Source organism: Adiantum capillus-veneris, chromosome 30 (assembly GCF_014529385.1).
Source record: "Adiantum capillus-veneris isolate H3 chromosome 30, ASM1452938v2, whole genome shotgun sequence".
In the NCBI taxonomy this organism is placed as follows: Eukaryota; Viridiplantae; Streptophyta; class Polypodiopsida; order Polypodiales; family Pteridaceae; genus Adiantum; species Adiantum capillus-veneris.
This window is the reverse complement of record NC_140960.1, coordinates 40,288,622-40,308,631: the sequence shown is the minus strand read 5'-3', so window position 1 is coordinate 40,308,631 and position 20,010 is coordinate 40,288,622. Positions and strand designations below refer to the sequence as shown.

The 20,010-nt window shown below is 44.8% G+C and overlaps 1 protein-coding gene across 4 annotated transcripts in view; it reads left to right on the top strand.

Moving 5' to 3' along the window:
• ASG2 (transducin family protein / WD-40 repeat family protein) overlaps positions 1–20,010 on the top strand; it is an 87,102-nt gene that overhangs the window by 42,388 nt on the left and 24,704 nt on the right. For all 4 annotated transcript variants that reach the window (XM_086507602.1, XM_086507601.1, XM_086507603.1 and 1 more), the window contains exons 3-5: positions 8,748–8,825; positions 8,927–9,061; positions 9,254–9,340. In XM_086507602.1, the coding sequence (XP_086363728.1) occupies positions 8,748–8,825; positions 8,927–9,061; positions 9,254–9,340 (300 nt within the window). The remainder of the gene's footprint in view (positions 1–8,747; positions 8,826–8,926; positions 9,062–9,253; positions 9,341–20,010) is intronic.

The following is a 20,010-nucleotide window of genomic DNA, read 5'->3' as shown; positions in this document are numbered from 1 at the left end:
AATTCACATTGTTTTTCGATTGTCCGTTTTGTCAATCGCTTTTACATGTTTCTTCCTTGGCATGACATAGTCTCAGAAAGAGCACAAGCAAGATTGTCCATCAAACGTCGGCATTTCCGTTGTGATTTGCCACAGTTGATAGGTTTAGGTCGAAAGGTCAAGATTCGATCTCACTTTTTGCGTGTGTTTGGTGAACCGTTTGGCACTCCGTCACTTTGTTCATCTGCATTGCATGCACAATCTTTTAGGAAGAATAGTATTCTTCCAATTACTCTACATGGAATGGGTATGTTTATGGTTTTGTGTTGGCAATGGTTTCAGGAATTTTCCTCCTCGGAGATTCTTGACGAAGGTGGATCCACGACCATAGACGCAGTTGAAGCATTGAAGCTGCAACGGATCATTTTGTGTCGCGTTTGGCACGGCCCAAAGAATCAACCATCGCAGACCTTCATGAAGTTCGAGTATCGCACGACCCACGCATCAGAGTGGCCCGACGAAGAGTTCTTCGTAGGATTCCAGGAGTTGTTGGCGCACTCCCTCGTCGTTATACAGCTCCGTACCAGTACCTCACTCTGAAAAGGAGGGGATGTCACGTGCACATCTAACCCTATGTGCATGTGGACAAGCTATCTCAGGTCTAGGGTTCAAGTCGTGTTCTGGCACCTTTGTGAGCGTGTGCACAGGCCATGCATGTCTAGGTACTTAGATTAGTTGCATATCCTCTGATTGCAAACAGCATAATCATCAGCATGGTATTCAATACCCATCATGAACACTTTACGGAGCATAGAATCCTTTTTCCCAAAATACACATTTTTTACTTATTTATTAATAAGTGACTTTTGTTGGAAAAGTAAGTAGGGCAAATTGCCAAGGAAATATGAAAGAAACCCAATGGTTACTCAGTAGAAGGAGAAATAGCAACAGAAGGAGCTCAGGCAACTTGCAGTGCATCTTCTCAGCAAGACCCGCTGGAAACCCAACGTTTTTAGCCTACAGGCCCATCGTTTTTTGCATTAGCATATAAGCCTGGCGTTTTGCAATCAGTAGAGCAACCTGACGTTTTTGCAAACTCAACAGATCAGCCCTAGCGTTGTCTACATGTGCAGATTTAGCCGTAGCCTCGCAGATCCCACCTAACTGCAACAAATCCTCGTCGTACCGTCGAGTCGGCCAGCATTTTAGTTTCAGCCCGCTGTTTTCAGATTTCAACATCTGTGTTTTCAGCGCATCGTCGTCGAGTGGTCATCTTTGCCATCCTCATCGACACAGTGTCAGTATTCAGCAGGGAGTCAGCGGTTTGCAGATTTCAGCAATTCAGCCCTAGCGTTTTCAGTTTTCAGCCCGTCTTCACTGTCGTCGACATCGTCGTCTTCGACATAGAACGTTAGTACCTCAATACCCCTTCAGTACCTAGCATCAGTGGTGTGAGTATCCATTAGCATCAGCATCTTAGCATTTAGTCATTGTACCAGATTTGTGCAATCTATACCATAGACCTCTCTCGCCATAGAGAGGGGGGGGGGGGGCCTTGGAGGAGGGTTTGAGAACCGTCTGGTGTCGTATTCTTCTCTCTCTCTTTCTCTCAGTCTCAACACCTTCATTCACAATAGCATTCACTTTGTTTGTGATCACTGCACTCTCTCCCTTCTGTAAGTAAAAAGGAACCCTTGAGCAGAGTTCAGAGCACTCATCATGAGCATTATCAACATTCACTTCCGTTGCACCTTACAATGCATGTGCCTTGAACTCCGACCTATGGGTTCAAACATCGATAACTTGAACTCTAACACAAGGGTCCAAATTAATTATATGGAGCAATGTTTGCCCCTTTTGCCACTCACAAGCCTCTCTCTAGCTGAAGCTAGTGGCGACACTCGCCATTTGACTAGAAATCTGACGTTGAGGCCATTGTGGCCGCCACCATGTGTGCCATGCCGATCTCCTCTGTCAAATCTTTATTACCGTAATCTTTGTCCAGCTTGCCTTTGCCTTTGTCTATCTGTGAGTTCGTGCTTTTGCCTTTGGCTTCAAACTCCCTAGCCAAATAAAGCGTCATGTCGCATTTATAACAATTGTGGTTAGACCTCGTGGGGATCGAGGCAACTAACTGAGTACTGGTACTACCGTTCTTGTCAAGCTTGCCTTTCTCAGTGTTCTCTAGCGAATTCATGCATTTGCTTGTGGCTTCACAATCTCGAGCCAAACAATTTGCCGGTTTCCTTGAGAACTGTGGTTGAGCATAGGTCGCTAACTGGATGGTAGTGGAGCTTTCCATCGTCGTGTGTTGGTCTTGGTTCTTCGAGTCGTTGGTTGTTGAGCAAGGGGGACCCATCTTGAGGTACAAATTCTGGAAATGAATAGGTCTTTCCTTCTTGCACGCCAAAAGGCTCCAAAGTTTCCCAAGCTACTCCAAAAATTCCTCCTAGCGTTTCAAAACGCTTGCCTTTGTGGGTAGCAAAAGCAAACAATGACTTTGCTGGCTGCTAGGTGTTCCTCAAAATGATGCCCCTTGCAGGCCGTTGGTGGATCCTAGCCTTGGTGTGACAGCTTCTCAAAAAGCTGCAAGAAACTACTAGTATTGGCCCCAAACCTTGGCTCCCCTTTCGGTATTTCTTTATATTGCATCAACACAGTACAAGCCGGTACTCCAAACTCTGCACCTTCGCTAGGAAGCATGCCAGAGAAGGAGCCCTAATCTCATATTTAAAGGCCCTTGGCCTATGAAAAGCAATATACATGAAAAGCCTTCAAACTCAAAAGCTTCTGGTCCAAAAGCAATGCCAAAAAGCTGTCAACGTAAATCACGGAATTCCGTACAACTACCACGTCAGCAGTCAGTGCAAAACGCGGAAATATGTAAAGCCTCCCACGTCAGCACTATCAGCGTGATTTTCAAAAATCTACCACGTCATCAGGTTTTTTTTTTTTTTTCGTGCAAGTCTTTTTTTGAGGGTCCTGCTTTATTTTAATCCTTTATGTCACTTGGGGCCCCATTGGATGGGGTCCCCATAAGTTGGTAGGACTTCTTCTTCTGTTACTTGTTCTTCTTAGGGTTTAGGACCCTCGGCCGGCATCTGTAAGTTGGCTCCATTCTTCAGGGCTTTGACACTTCTGCAATTTGTGACATCTCCCCTTCTTGAAAGAGAGTAATCGCCCACAATTACAGCATATCTGCAAAACAACTCAAGTTAGCTCAAAAATTTCCGAGGGTCATTCCGAAGGACAATCAATTTGCTCTTTTTGTTAAGGAGTTAGCTTCTCCTTACGGCGCTTTTGATCAAGGAATTGGCTTCTCCTTTCGTCCAGATCGGAACTCTTGATATTCCGGTGTAGTAAAATTAGCCATCACACCTAGACCGCACTGATTTTCCACGGGTGTCTTGATGCACTCAAATTACATACCCAGGCAATCTCATCCAATTAGGAATATTCAGTGGTTGGCACATCACAACGCAACACAAATGCTCACATACGCATGTTACAAGACATAGAAACAGAAAGCCGCCGATGAACACTCCCCCCGCAAATAACCATGCAGGTCCGGGGCATGGGCTGTTCAACAACTCCCTCATCACTCTTCCCGCAAATAACCTAAAAAGGTCCGGTCCATGAGATGTAGAGGCCTTTTACAACCAAACGCCCCCTAGACCGTAGCCTGCGTCGTTTGGAGGTGCTAAGAGTAACCATTGCTCATACTTCTTAATACTCCGCCCGTAAATAACCATACAGGTCCGGGCCGGGAGTCACAACAACACTTTTAATTCATTCAATACTCCCCCCGCAAATAACCACAAGGGTCCCGGTCGTGAGTATGAATAAGCATTCTCAAACATCATTTCTCACCCTCCACCTGGGAGTAAAATGATAAATCACCAATCATTGAAACCAGTATTAAAACCTGAGTCAAACATTTCAAATCGGCACCAAGACAGGTTCAAAACAGATACCATCCATTTCAAACAAAGTTTCAAATAATATTTTCTCAAACAAAGTTCAAAAGTATCTAACTATAAAACAATTAGAGAGTTCATTCAGGATTTTGTTCGGACAACCGAACTTTGAGGACGACTTCATCACGGTGATGGTTCGGTTCCGAACCTGGAGAGTTGCATCATTCTTGTCATGCCAAGGCATGCCTAATAGAACGTCACAATTGCCCAACTTCATAATATGGAAATCAGCTTTTCCATGATAATCTTGGATAGTCACTGGAAGAGCACCAGTGAGTGGTACCACTTTCTGAGTGTGCCCTGTGGGTAGCTCAGCTTCAATTTCTCCATCCTCTGCATCATAATCGAAGGCCATCTGCTTCAAGAATTGTGGATGGATGAAGTTCTCTGTAGCTCCTGGGTCAAAGAAAATTAGGGCTTTCAAAATGTTGACTTTGCCATATGCTCGACACAATTCATTTGTACTTTCAAGGCGTATGCCATAGATGTCAGGTACTAATCCAATGGCCGGTTTAGCTCGTATGGTTGGAGATGGTCTTGGGTTTCTTTCGACCGTCGACGCGGGAGTTGGCTCCGCTGGTCTGTCAGTGCGTTGGGGACAACCAAAATAGTTATGTCCTTTTTGAAAGCATCCAAAACATCGGCCTTCTTGTAGTAAGGTGTCTCGTTGTTGAGGTGTCAAACGAGGCCTTTGTGGTTGACTTTCACGAGACTCTCGAGAATTTGTTCTTTGTTGGCGAGAGTTGTGGTTAGTGGCCGGAGGTTCTTCTGTGGTAAACTCTAGCTTTCCCTTCATCAGTTTGTAGCCGACCGCGGCATGGTCCATAAGTTCTTGCATGGTAGAGACTTGCTTGGATAGACAATATTCCTGTAATGGTGATGGTAGTCCAATGGTGTATCGCTCGCATTGGGCCTCCAAGGGAACAGATCTAAAGAAGGACACCGGAAAGTACACGTCGAGAAACCTTATATTTGTCCATGGTTTCGGTGGCAAGCATTTTCAAGTTGCCCCACTCTGCCAAAATCCGTACTTCAAACATAAAAGTCATGTAACTACGTGCAAAAACTGTCTTGAAAGCTTGTTAGGTCCTTGGAGCATGCTGTTGTGTCGCGATTGAACTCCACCATTGCACATCATTATCTTTAAGAAATCCCGTTGCTCGAGAGATCTTGGATTCTTCTGTATAGTTCCCCAAAGCATAGACGTTGTCGAATTGCTGTAGAAACTGCAATGCTTTCTTGCGATCTTTCACCCCCGGAAAAAGTGAAAAATTTGACTGTCGTGCCACCATCTTTGAAATCTTTGGGTTGGTTAGGTGCATATCCCGGGTATGGATAATAAGGGTATCCATATGGGCTCCAACCATTGTAGCCTGGTGGCGGTGGTGGTGGTGGAGGTGGGGGAAAAGGCGGTTGCACTGGATTAGGGTCAGATGGCTGCACCATATTCCTGAAAACTCCCCCGCTAGGAAAAGACCGTTGAGAAGGTTGCCAATTGGAAGCTCTCCTACTTTCTCATGCCGAAGGAGGAGGTATCACCTTGGGCATCAGAGGGGGTAACATGCAGTTCAAAAACTGTTGAAAACTTTGCAGCATCGGAAGATTCTGTTGAGGATCCTGCAAAAGAATGTCGTGGAGTTTGTTGAGCAGAAACTGTAAATATTCTGCTGAATCCATGTCTTGGATTCTTTATGGCTTATGCCCTGTAAGAGAGAGCGATGAAGACGGGAGCGCGCCCGATGTGCGATGAAGTAAGGGTGGGAGTCGCTAATAAGTCCGGGATCGGGACATGAACATTCGAATAGCTATGTCTGCTCTTTTGTGGGACCGTGATGCTTTCAGAAAAGCACACGCTTGATGCTCTGATACCACTGTCACAAGACGGGCACCACGTGCCAATAGAAACGAACAGACCGAACAAACTTTTAGCACTTCAATAACAACTGAACTGAGAGGAATTCCACCCCAGAGAGTATTGGCCCCAAACCTTGGCGCCCCTTTCTTTATATTACATCAACAGAGTACAAGCCGGTACTCCAGACTCTGCACCTTCTCCAGGAAGCATGCCAGAGAATGAGCCTTGAGCATATATTTAAAGGCCCTTGGCCTATGAAAAGCAGTATACATGAAAAGCCTTCAAACTCAAAAGCTTTTGGTCCAAAAGCAATGCCAAAAAGCTGCCATCGTAAATCACGGAATTGCGTACAACTGCCACGTCAGCAGTCAGTGTAAAACGCGGAAATCCGTAGAGCCTGTCACGTTAGCACTGTCAGTGTAATTTTTGAAAATCTGCCACGTCATCATTTTTTCTATAATTTTTTTTATGACGCAAGTCTTTTTTTGTGGGTCCTGCTTTATTTTAATCCTTTATGTCACTTGGGGCCCCATCAGACGGGGGGTCCCCATAAGTTGGTAGGACTTCTTCTTCTGTTACTTGTTCTTCTTAGGGTTTAGGCCCCTTGGCCGGCATCTGTAAGTTGGCTCCATTCTTTAGGGCTTTGACACGTCTGCAGCTTGTGACATGCTACAAGGGAGCAAAAAAACGCCGATCTTCAACCAATCCTCTTCTCTATGTCGCACTCTCCTTCGTGTCGATTCTCTCTCGTGATCAAGGAGCACGAGGCTCTGACACCATGTCAAAGTCGATGATGTGGAAGCGTACACAAGCGGGGAGAATACACGAGAGAGAGAAAGAGAGAGAGAGAGAGAGTCTCCTGAACCAATCAACCTTGGCAATGAATTGATGTAATACAATAGGGGCTGAGGGTTGCTTATATAGCAACCTCTGTAAATTGCCCTACCCAGACTTTGACAAATAAGTAAAATAAATACCTAAAAGCCAAACCTAATGGGATCACATTGGGCAGTTCACTTGAGATGCCAAATCTCTAACAGGGGGGGCGTGGAGAGGCTTGGCTGATCTGCTACTTTTTCTTCTTCTTTTGCTAGCTCTTTACACATGTGAAACGATGGCGTATGCTTGCTATTTATACTAAATGGGCTGATGGTTATATTGTCTTGTGGGTGACTACCATGGGTCTATACCGTGCACTTTCCTTTAAGGGTGAATCTGGGCTTATCCTGGATTCATCTAGGTATATTTTTTATTAGTCGTATAGCGGACATGCAGACTTCACATTGTGAAGTTTTCGTCCTAGTTACGACCAGTTGATATTGTGCTAATGCTTTCTATCTTTTGTGGTGCGTATGCCCTATCAACAACCTCATTTTTGTGCCAATTTTTTCGATTTAATGCTTCTTTTAGTGCTAGGCTTCATTTTGGCTGAGTCTGCCCTTGATCTCCGGAGTCATGACAAAAACTCAGTACGCTGAACTTTGTGTTGATGTATGCTCTCGTGTGTGTGTGTGTGTGGTGTGTGTTGTGTTTGGGAGCATATGTTAGTACCTAGTTCTATACCCACTATTGGGCACTGACGACGTTAGTGGGGATGTGGTGGTATTTAGTCAATACTATGCATGATGGAGCTGATGGTTATATTGTCTTGTGGGTGACTACCATGGGTCTATACCGTGCACTTTCCTTTAAGGGTGAATCTGGGCTTATCCTGGATTCATCTAGGTATATTTTTTAGTCGTATAGCGGACATGCAGACTTCACATTGTGAAGTTTTCGTCCGAGTTACGACCAGTTGATATTGTGCTAATTCTTTCTATCTTTTGTGGTGCGTATGCCCTATCAACTACCTCATTTTTGTGCCAATTTTTTCGATTTAATGCTTCTTTTAGTGCTAGGCTTCATTTTGGCCGAGTCTGCCCTTGATCTCCGGAGTCATGACAGAAACTCAGTACGCTGAACTTTGTGTTGATGTATGCTCATGTGTGTGTGTGTGTGTTGTGTGTTGTGTGTTGTGTGTTGTGTGTTGTGTTTGGGAGCATATGTTAGTACCTAGTTCTATACCCACTATTGGGCATTGACGACGTTAGTGGGGATGTCGTGGTATTTAGTCAATACTATGCATGATGGAGCTGATGGTTATATTGTCTTGTGGGTGACTATCATGGGTCTATACCGTGCACTTTCCTTTAAGAGTGAATCTGGGCTTATCCTGATTCATCTAGTTATATTTTTTAGTCGTATAGCGGACTTGCAGACTTCACATTGTGAAGTTTTTGTCCGAGTTACGACGAGTTGATATTGTGCTAATTCTTTCTATCTTTTGTGGTGCATATGCCCTATCAACTACCTCATTTTTGTGCCAATTTTTTCGATTTAATGCTTCTTTTAGTGCTAGGCTTCATTTTGGCTTGAGTTTGCCCTTGATCTCCGGAGTCATGACAGAAACTCAGTACGCTGAACTTTGTGTTGATGTATGCTCATGTGTGTGTGTGTGTGTGTGGTGTGTGTTGTGTTTGGGAGCATATGTTAGTACCTAGTTCTATACCCACTATTGGGCACTGACGACGTTAGTGGGGATGTGGTGGTATTTAGTCAATACTATGCATGATGGAGCTGATGGTTATATTGTCTTGTGGGTGACTACCATGGGTCTATACCGTGCACTTTCCTTTAAGGGTGAATCTGGGCTTATCTTGGATTCATCTAGGTATATTTTTTAGTCGTATAGCGGACATGTAGACTTCACATTGTGAAGTTTTCGTCCGAGTTACGACCTGTTGATATTGTGCTAATGCTTTCTATATTTTGTGGTGCGTATGCCCTATCAACTACCTCAGTTTTGATCTTTTAGTAAGGGTTGTAAGTTGTCAATGTAGTAACAAGGGTGGCTTTGTGTGTCATGCAACTGATCTACCTTCTTGCACATTCTGCAGGGTCACCAGGGCTGTGTAAATGCTGTCACATGGAATTCTGAAGGTTCTATGCTACTTTCTGGGTCAGATGATACTAGAGTAATTTTTGTCCTTGTTCACTTTCATGGTCAAATATCGAAAGTATTGCATATTACCTTTAAAGTAAATGTTCATTAGTAGTGTGTGTGTTTGCCCCACAGGTAAATCTTTGGGATTATTCTAACAGAAAACTGGTGCACAGCATTGACTCTGGACACTCAGCCAACATATTCTGCGTCAAGTTTGTTCCAGAGACTTGTGATGACGTTGTTGTTTCAGGTGCGGGAGATGCTGAGGTATGGAAAGATCACGTATTTTGTCTTGTTTTTCTTTTCTATTATTAAACCACTCCCCCCCCCCCCCCCCCCCCCCCTTTAAAAAAAAAAAAAAAAACTCTTTTGAGTTGATTTTGGTGATTAGAGTCTTCAGGCTAGGAGCGGTGAACTCTCTCTGTATTTGAAGTTATTTCTGGTGCTCTTTTGTTTCAGGTACGTGTGCACAGGATCAGCAGATCTAACAGTGGGAGCTCACCTCCAATCTTTCGGTGTCATACAAGGAGGATCAAGAAGCTGGCAGTATGTTCTACCAGAAGTGCCTACTATTTGATGTACATTATGCATTTATTTTGAGTGCGAGACGTGGCAATCTTTTTTTTGTGAAAAGATTGTCTAAATTTTTGACATTGTGAACGCGTTGGAAAGGGGGAAAGAGGAGGCATACCCGACACCACAGAAACGTCTCTCTATAGCTTGGTGGAATCATAACACCTCAATCCACTCAAAAACACACATAGTGGCAAAATTTCCCACCAATTTTTCGACCACACTCCCACACACACAAACTTCACCTCCAATCTTTGGGTGTCACACAAGGAGGGTCATGAAGCTGGCAGTATACGTTCTACCAGAAGTGCCTACTATTTGATGTACATTATGCTTTTATTTTGAGTGGGAGACGTGGCAATCCTTTTCTCCATTGTTTTTTGTGAAAAGTTTGTCTAAATTTGACATTGTGAACACGTTGGGAAGGGGGAAAGAGGAGGCACGCCCGACACCACAGAAACGTCTCTCTATAGCTCGGTGGAATCACAACACCTCAATCCACTAAAAAACACACATAATGGCAAAATTTCCCACCAATTCTTTGACCACACTCCCACACATACACTCGCTTACAAATGCACAGCTTAACACATACCTGTCCGTCCAATCGCTTCTCTACCTCCAATTGCTCTCTCTCTCTCTCTCTCTCTCTCTCTCTCTCTCTCTCTCTCTCTCTCTCTCTCTCTCTCTCTCTCTCGTGCACACACACCACTGGCCTGGGGGGCTCACACACACACACAACCCGACACTTGCAAAAAAGAAGAGAAGTGAGAAGAGAGGAGGGGAACGATGTGGGAAACGCCTCTAGGAATGAGCTATGGAAGCTTGCTTTCTACCAAAAGGTGGGTTACAATTAAAAAAACTTTGTTTTTCTTCCTTCTTCTCTATTTCAAAAGTTCTTCTTCCAAAACATGTAGAAAAATGGGTTTATTTTTCTATTTTTATGAGTCTCCCTCAACCACACACTCGCTTCCACTTGCATGGGAAACATCCCTTTATATTAAAGTTTATCAACACAGACGTGACACAAGAACTCAGTCGCTGCATGAGCCTCCCCCCTCCTCCATACCACACGGGCTCCACCTCTTAAGTTTAATTTAGGAAATCTGTGGGCCTTATCCTCAATAAAAGGGGGATGGGTCTTGGAACGCAGATGCCCTTAGGTGTGAAAGGGCGCTAATCTGCACCACTCTACACTACCTGCGAGCCACCGACCGCCAAACACCACCACAGGGCCGCCCATAAGCGCCAACGACACCGCACGCCACCACAAGCAGCGGTCACGTGCCACCTGCAAGGGAGGGGAGAGGGAATCGATAGCTCTCTCTCTCTCTCTCTCTCTCTCTCTCTCTCTCTCTCTCTCTCTCTCTCTCTTTGGAGCTACCCTTTCTTTACATATAGGTCGGAGTGTCATCATAAAGCATTGCATATCGGTTCTTTAACCTGCTATGTGGAAGTTACACAATAATACCCCCTTTGGAGCTGTAAAACACACTTGATTTTTTTGCTCACCTGTGGAAGGATAGTGGCTTAGGGCAGACCGAACTAGTGTCTTAGATGTCATGAGATGGGACACTTGGTGAGGGATTGCCCCTGAGGGTGACAATAGAGAAAGATTGGTAGAAGTGACAACCCTCATAGCCATAGCAGTCCTAGCAAAGTTTTGCACGACGGCAAGGGCTTCTGAAAAGCCAGTAGCAGTAGGGTCCACAGCAGCAGCGAGGAGTTGAGGAGACACAAAGACAGAAACAAGTACATGCACAACCTTTGCTTGTCTACAGACGAGTAGTGAGATAGAGGTTGGTAGAGGCAAAGCAGCCCCTAGACTGACCTCCGGAGCAGAGGCTACTAGATTAGGATGGAGAGGAGGTTCCAAGAGGGACAAAAGGAATAGAGGAGGAATAGCAGTTGGTGACACACCAAGAGAAGCTTGTGTTGCCCTCGGATAGGTCAGCCCAGTAGACCTTGGATCTTTTGGAGAACCAGTCGTAGGTGCCTCTTATAGTAAAGGCTGTCCAGGGGGAGCAGGAAAGTGAGTCCTCGCAATTTGCTGAAGATTTTGACTATTCGGCAGGCTTTGCATGTAACAGACTTGGACACTTCAAGCTGAAGATCTAATGCAACACACGTGAGAAAATTGAAAGTACTGAACAAAACTGAAAGAGAGATGACACGGCACGGCGGAGTTCCATACTCAAAGAGACTGGCCCCAAAGAGTGGCGCCCCTTCTCGGTATCTCTTTATTATTATGCTTAACGAAGTACAATGTCCGAGGCATAGTCACAAGGGACGCATTCTGGGACGGGGAACGGGGGATGCGGGACAGGGCTCAAATGGATTTTTAGTGTAAAAAAGAGGGCGAGACGGCAAGTGGGGACGGGTAGCCCGAAAAAGGGCGTCCCCTGTGACTATGGTCTGAGGGTCCTCTTCTCTTAGCAGTGCTCCCAAGCTAATCTGCGGGGAGGAGAGACCTTGTCAACTCTTATAAAGGTCCTTGGTCAAAGCAATACATGAAAAGCATCAAATTCAAAGGCGTCCCTACAATTGCCACATCGGCATGTTCCACGCAAGGCTTGAGTGTGTGTGTGTGTGTGTGGCCCTGCTCTATATTTATGTCTAGTGTCCCTAGGCCCCGTCGGATAGGGTCCCCATAAGTTGGTGGAACTGACTTTAAAAATAGGCCACTCGGCATGCCTTGTAAGTTTGGTAAAACTTTATCTGCCTCTTTCACTAGGGTTTGACCCCTCTGTGTCCGGAGTCCGTCTTTTAGGTCATGCCACATCATCACTTTGTGACATACCCCCCTTTTGAAAGAATTGTAACCGCCCTCGATTTTACTTGCAAAAACAAACATAGGACAAAAACTAGTTCAGTAGACACTCACTCTAAGTACTTATGCACTAGACCACATTTATCCAGCACTTGCACGGAGACGACAACTATTGAACATTCACATCACATTCACATCACTATCCTTGTTGAGATCTTAGATGAGAATCATGATATCACCTCTTAGGTGAACAAGACAGAGATGTTGCACTCATAAGTCTTTCAAAACATGCATTTCAACAATACACACATGAGAGAGCACATGTAACAGATTCATTTTAGGAATTGTCATTTCAACGTACTTCTTTACATAAAGTCATTTAGCAGAATATTGTCAGCCCGTCAATATTCTTGAAATCTTAACATAAATCAGTGACTTCATTCCATCGAGGTAGCTTGTGACAAAGGAGCGGAGTAACTCCTGGGCCAATGTGACATAAAAACGCGTTTCGGCCCTCCGAAATGGCGAAACGGTCGAAACGTTTCGACGAAACGGGCGAAACGAGACGATGTTTTTTTTATTCTCCCCTTTTGACCTGTTGACCCAAAACGGGTGTTTTAGGATTTTTAAACCCATTGCAAAGCCTTATGAGGACTCTAGCTAGTTTCTTATTGATATTTGGACAGTTTATGTAGTATGGCCAAAACTAAGCTCATGTGTTATTGGTCTTTTGGTCAGGACTCAAGATTCAAATCATGTATTAGGAACTGTTGGAGTGATTTTAGTCATGATTCTTGTTATGAGTACATGAGTTTAGACATTGTTATTTGTTTTGCCGTTGTAATTTATTATGGTTTTGGCTTGGCTAATTATTTCAATTTCAGCTCTTACCTTGTTCACTCGTGACTCAAGTCTCACATCTAGATTTTGGTATTTCACATGTCTTGACAGGTGAATTTGTATGTATATTCAATGTATAATTATAGGTACATACATGTAAAACGAAACCTGTGTTTCGCTTTCTTTGAGCTACGAAACGAAACGTTTTAGAAACCTCGAAACCCCGAAACGTTTCATGTCACACTGAACTCCCCTCTTGTGCAGTCCTCACCACACCAGATTCAACCTACTGATTCGTTGGTAACTCTTGGAATAGTCGGTGCTAGACCAAAAGTTTCAAGGTAAAGCTTTAAAATCCGAGGAGTATCTGATACATTTTGCATCCAAAGCTGGATAGTTCCTGAACTTGACTAAATACGGGCGTGTCAGCTTACCTTTCACTTTCCTTTTCTTGTGAGCCATGATCTGTTCTAGAATGAGAATCTCCTTTGTCTCCTTTAGGTTGCTTCTTTGGTTCCTCGTCAACTGGCACTTCACCTTTGAAAGGTCTCAATAGACTCACATGAAATGCATTGTGAATCTTCCAAGTATCTGGTAACTTCAATCTAAAGGATACATCATTTATCTTCTCCTGAATCTGGAAAGGGCCATAGTAGCCCTTTCGTTTCCGTAGACGTGCCTTCTCAAACCGTAAAAGCGCTTCCTTCACTTGTAAATCCCGACGATGCTTGGTTGCTGCCTTCTTATGCTGTGCTTGAGACTTCTCAAGAGCCTTGCGCACCTTAGCAAAAGCAGTGTCCAGATGTTGAACGTACTGATCTGCTTCAAAAATCTTATCTTTGGTGCTTAGAATAGGTGGAACATTCTTAACACCCTCGATAATCTCAAATGGTGCCTTCCCCGTAGACGTATGTACCGTGTTGTTGTAGGCAAACTCTACCAAGGGCAAATACTTCTCCCATTGAGTCTTCTAATCAGAGATGTATGACTTTAACAAGTCCAAAACCACTGAATTCGCTATCTCCAATTGCCCGTCTACCTGTGGGTGGAAAGAGGACAAGACTTGTAGCTGGGTATCAATATTCTCCCGAATTGCCCCCCAAAACAAACTGGTAAAGCGGGGATCTCTATCTGAAACTATAGACTCGGGCATACCATGTGGTCGAAAATTCATCTAGACAATCAGTTTAGCCAAATGATCGGGTTGTTTGTTTGCTAAATCTGTCAACGACTATCCAAATGCCATCATGCCCACTCTGAGTCTTTGGAAGAAAAAAGTCCATTGCTATACTTTCCCATGGTTGGAGAAGACCTTGCGCCTTATGCCTGTCAAACTTGACCTTTTGGCATGCTAAACAATTGCGAACAAACTTGTCCACATCCTTTTTGAGCCTCGCCCAATAGAAGAACCGCTCCACACCTTTCAAGGTGGTGTGTATGCTACGATGGTCTGAAAAAGGTGGACTCTGTCAAAACCTTATTCCACAATGCTTGTGCAACACAGTATATTTTTCTGCATTAAAAAGCCTTCCTTGAAGGAATAGCCTACAACTACCTTTCCATTATGTATTTGGTAAAAGATGTTTGCAAAATCTGGATTGATGATGTACCGATCTACCACATCCCCGAAGCTATGATGGTGAATCACCAAAATAGCCAAAATAGTGGCTTGCGAGATAATGCATTGGCCACCACGTTCTTTTGTCCATGTACGTGGACAATCTGAAAATGAAATTGCGACAAAATGTTTGCCCACCGCATCTGCTTGTTCGAAAGCTACTTTTGAGACAAAGTATTGCAAACTTTGGTGGTCAGTGAACACTGAAATCGGCTCCGAGTGGAAAGTGTGGCCAGTGAGTAAGAGCATGGATGACTGCCAAAAGCTCTTTCTCAGAAATCTGTGCAACCCGTTTTGGTTGTGAAAACATTCTGCTCTCATAAGCTATAACATGGCCCTCCTACATTAAGACCACTCCCAGAGTGCGACCACAAGCATCGTAGTAAACTTCAAATGGTTTCTGCAAGTTTGGTAACACCAACATTGGACGAGTTGTCAACTTTTCTCTGAGAGTCTTGAAGGCTGCAATCTCAGATGGTCTCCACGTAAAAGGACCCCCTTTTTGCGTCAAAACATGCAAAGGAGAAGCAATCTCCACAAATTTTTGAATGAATCATCGATAGTAAGAGCATAAACTCAAAAAGCTGCGAACTTCATGAACATTCTTCAAATCTGGCCAATCTCGAATGGTCTCAACCTTGGCCGGGTTCATTTCGATACCCTCCACAGAGACAATATGTCCCAAAAAGTGGATCTCTGGCAAGAAAAACTTGCTCTTCTTCCCATTAACCACCAATCGAGTGCTTGGAAAACCTATAGTAGATGGTGTCGGTGCTCTGCCTGATTCTTGGAGAACACGATGATGTCGTCGGAAAAGGTGCCCACAAATGACCTGTACTCTCAAAAGGGTAAATCTTCCAAATTCTTTTACGCCTCACTCTCATCTCATGAGCGAAGAACTAGAGACAGCAGCATGGATTCTACGTCCTCTATCGAGTGAAGTGGCGGAGGTTGTCATCGACAAAGTCTGGTTTGCTTGGAGGAAAGACAAGACTCTCCACCTTCAAGGAGTGTTACTTGTGAATGATGACTTTGCAGCCTGGCTACGTATCAATCCAATTGGGATTAATACAAGTGGTAAGACTCACCACCTATCTCATCGCACCCGTGTATGCTCTAGATGACACTATGTTGCAAGAAAGTGAAGTTGCTCAAAGAGAGAGTTCAAGCTTTTCCAAGAGATTGCTAGAGGGGCAATCCTAGAGCTAGAATACGAAGACGACCTTCTCCTGTGGTATTAAATATTTGACCGCGACTACCAAGAGCTCTACACCTCCAACTATAACCTTCCACCACAAAGGAACCGTATTATCATGTGATGGACCCAGTGCATCAACCTTTCGTAAGAGATCAACCTTATGTACCACAAAGAATTCAATCAATCAAAGTAATCTTGGACCGCAAGATGTTCTACCAACAGCTCATTTCAACCATGTTTGGCAGAGAGTGACTGCAAGAGATTAACACTTCTCCCTATGATTAACCATGAAGTATCTTTTGATGTAGTCATTTTCATCCTTGTATAGTATGCTTTCCATCTACCAAGCACCCATGTTTTCTCATTTCAACCATGTTTGGCAGAGAGCGAATGCAAGAGATTAACACTTCTCCCTATGATTAACCATGAAGTATCTTTTGATGTAGTCATTTTTATCCTTGTATAGTATGTTTTCCATTTACCAAGCACCCATGTATGGACGCCAAAAATTGAGCAAAAGCGTGTACATTTTTGCACACAAAAGTCTTCATGGTGGTGCCTCTTTTGTTGTCATTTTCCTTTGACATGCCCAAGAGTCTTCAACCATGTGTGCAAGCATAGGGCCTTGAATTTCCTCACCACCATCCATGTGGGTCAAATTATTGATAATCTATGAGCTAGCCCACCATGAACTAGTAGATAATGCCCTTGTGTCGATGACCGTCTCTTTCTAGTTTAGTGTAGCACACATACCATGGATAGCAGCCCCTACTCGCTACACCTTTACACGAGAGACGGACTCTGTTTACATAGATGGGATCTACTTGTCTAAATCTTAAGAAAAAGAAATACTAACCACACCAACAATTGTGAGGTCCTGGATACTAGAGATAAGCTCGGCTGTGCCATGACATAATGCACTGTGTTGGCTCCATGTCTATGTGGAAAGCATGTAAAATCTCCCGCAGTAGGAAATCTTTGTAGACTATTCAAAATGGCCAATCCATGTGCAGTCCCCATGTCTATCAAGTGCCATCCATACTCAGTATGCTCTACATCTTGTGATATTCTAGATAGGCCTATCTCTGCAATATTGAGCTCCTTCATCATCCCTTCTGAAGTATCATAAAATACTGTCTAGTGATGGGCAGTTCTAGTGTTGAAGTCCCCTAGGATGATAATGTCACCATCCCTAGAGAACTCCCATATGTCATCATCCAAAATAGAAAAGGAGGACTATCCTCTAGGTGGTGTATATACCGACGTACTCGGAGGAAAGTAGCAAATAGCAATGTAGAGGTATCTGCCTGTCTTTGCCCTCAGTCTTACCCATATGTACCTAGCGTGCTCATCCCTGTTGGCTATATGTATCAATGGCTGCAACTCCTTCTTGAATAAAACTGCCACTCTCCCTGAGCCCCTTCCTCTGTGCTTTGATCGAGTTTCTTGTCTGCAAGCTGTCTCCCATTTGTATCCGCTGACATGTGGCATAGACTGCCCAGGGGCCTGATGTGTCTCAGAATAGAAGATGATGTCCTCCCAGTGTACAAAAGCACCCACATCAAGGCGTAGAGATCCATTACAATTCCAAGTAGCAACTTTGAGTGTGGTCCCATACGTCTCGCGCCGTCATGCGGAGCGCCTCTCCATAATAACCACTCGTCCGTCCCTATAGAAGGCAAATTTTCTTTCTCTCGGGCTGTCCTTATTTCAGGCATAACTTCTTGCATATGAGCAAGCTCTGAGAGTGTGAGGTCATCCCCAAGGAATATCCTTGTCTTCTTCAGTATAGGACGCTTCTTCAAGAAATCCTTCTATGTCTCCATGGAGGGGAAGCATTCTCTCTCCTTGGAAGTCTCCCCATTTCCTTCTCTCTTTTTCCCCACTCTCCATGCCTTTGTGTGAGTGGCCTCACTACCCATCATAATTAGAAGTTCTTTGACTTCCCCCTCCAGATCACGGTCTCTTAGAACGGTCACTCATACATGTAAAGCTCTAGCCTTCCTCCTTTGCTCTTCCTCTAGGGTCATGTTGATGATTGTGGGAGTGGGGATGGCTGTTGGTTCTTTTCCTTTCGCTTTCTTGGCTACTTCTATGCATTTCTCATACTATAGATAGATAGATAGATAGATAGATAGATAGGTAGATAGATAGACTTGAGACTTGAGAGCTTCTTGAATCTTCAATGGCGAATGTGCATCATGTAGGCTTGAGAGCTCGAGAGAAAGAGAGATAGGAAGACGAGAGAGAGAGAGAGAGAGAGAGAGAGAGAGAGAGAGAGAGAGAGAGAGAGAGAGAGAGAGAGAGAGAGAGAGAGAGAGAGAGAGAGAGAGAGAGGCCGCTCTTTGCGTAGTCACTCCACGACTCGGCACTAGAGATGGTCATACTTGGCAGACAGGGTATCGTTTTCTCTTTACTGATGCCCCCTTGTCCACCACCTCCCTCTCCCCCTTTATCCGATCACTCCTTCAGATTTGGGTTTCCATGCGACGGGCTATCATACGCTCACCTCCCTCATGTCGTGAGGAGATTGAGCGCCAGCCTCTCATTTGGAATGCTGCAGTTCTTGATTCTTCGGTTGATCCACCCCGTCAGCTTGGAGAGCGGACTCACATTGATTGGGCTGCCTGGGACGCTAGCCCTACTGCCTCTATGCGGTTGTTTCATGAGACACGGATGCTAGATGCTGATTTTGTGGCAGAGCATTATGACATTGGTCGCGGGGTGGCAGACAGTTTGCTTGAGATTGACACCGCCCTTCCTTCACAGTGGGATGCAGTCATGAGAGGCACGGTTCAGATGCCTCCCCATTGCGGTTGGGAAGGCCTCTTTGCTCAGAGCACTCTCTTATTAGTTCGTTTAGACACCACGCTGTTCACAGTTGATACTGCCCAGTCTGAAGGGATTCATGCTAGATTGACATATGATGCCACCTTTCCACATCCTATCCTTCCCGAAGCTCGATGGGAGGCAATCAGAGTAGTTGGATCCCGCAGGAAGCGTCGTTGTGTTGACCCTCGTTTCGCTTCCGTTGATGCTGCACTTTGGAGGCTTTGGGTGTGGGAGGGTCGTGCCCTATCTCAGCTATATTGGGACCCAGGAGAGTGGCATTGGCCTCACTCTGACCCTACATGTGCACTTGTATCCTTCTTTGAGTACACTGTCAGGATTGGACGGTTAGCATTGATGAGACAGCAGCCAGAGTAGCCCACTCGTATGCGTTTCTAGTTACATTCAGGTCTCTCTCATGCCTATGTGCAGCAGTTTTGGTCCGCCATCTGGGATCTACATGCGGCTCGTCGTATTTCTTTTTTCATGTGGATGATTGCGCATGCAGGACTTCCAATTGGGACTTGGCTAGCTACTATGGGTCATGATCCGTTATGTACTCGCTGTCCTTTACGACTCCCTGAGTCACCTGCACACTGTCTTTGGTCATGCTTAGCTTCCCATGTAGTGTGGCTTGCAGTTTGCTTTCTACTTAGCAGAGCAGGTGTTCAGCATGGATTTCTTACTTGGGGATCTGTCTCATGGTTGATGCCGATGCCCGGCCCTCATCTTTTTTACGAGGGCTGAGACACAGATCCAGCCTTTATGCTTACCTCGGCTGGTTATCAGCGAGGGACTTTGGCTATGCTACCACAGATTGCTTGGCAGGGGGATTCTCAGACACGTGATGAGGTTTTTTCAGTCATCACTAGTATTACACTATGGAATGTTTGGAGAGCTCGTTGTCTCCACATTCTCAGTGCGGCTCCACAGCTCCTTCAGGATCCCCTCACTACCATTTGGTTGGATATCATTCACACCCTGATTTGGCAGTGGGATTCTTCCTCAGGTGCATCTCGAGTAGTCGAGGCTCGCCGTTTTGCCTTCCTTCGGCGTTGGGCACAATCCCCACTCTTTTTCACACTTACCGGTGGACAGATTACGTGGCATTATGCCCCTCCTTGGTGGTTTCTCCTCCACTCATCACACCGACCACCATGAGATTGTTTTAGTTGAGTTGTCACTATAGTGGCTCTCCTCCTTACATTCAGCTTGTACACCCCACGTGATAGGCTATTTTGGCATCTGCTGGGGATTATATTGTACTCAATAATATACAGCCTTGACTTTTGCCAAAGAGAGAGAGAGAGAGAGAGAGAGAGAGAGAGAGAGAGAGAGAGAGAGAGATATGAAACGAATTGATTTTTTAACGTCTTCAAAAGGCCAAA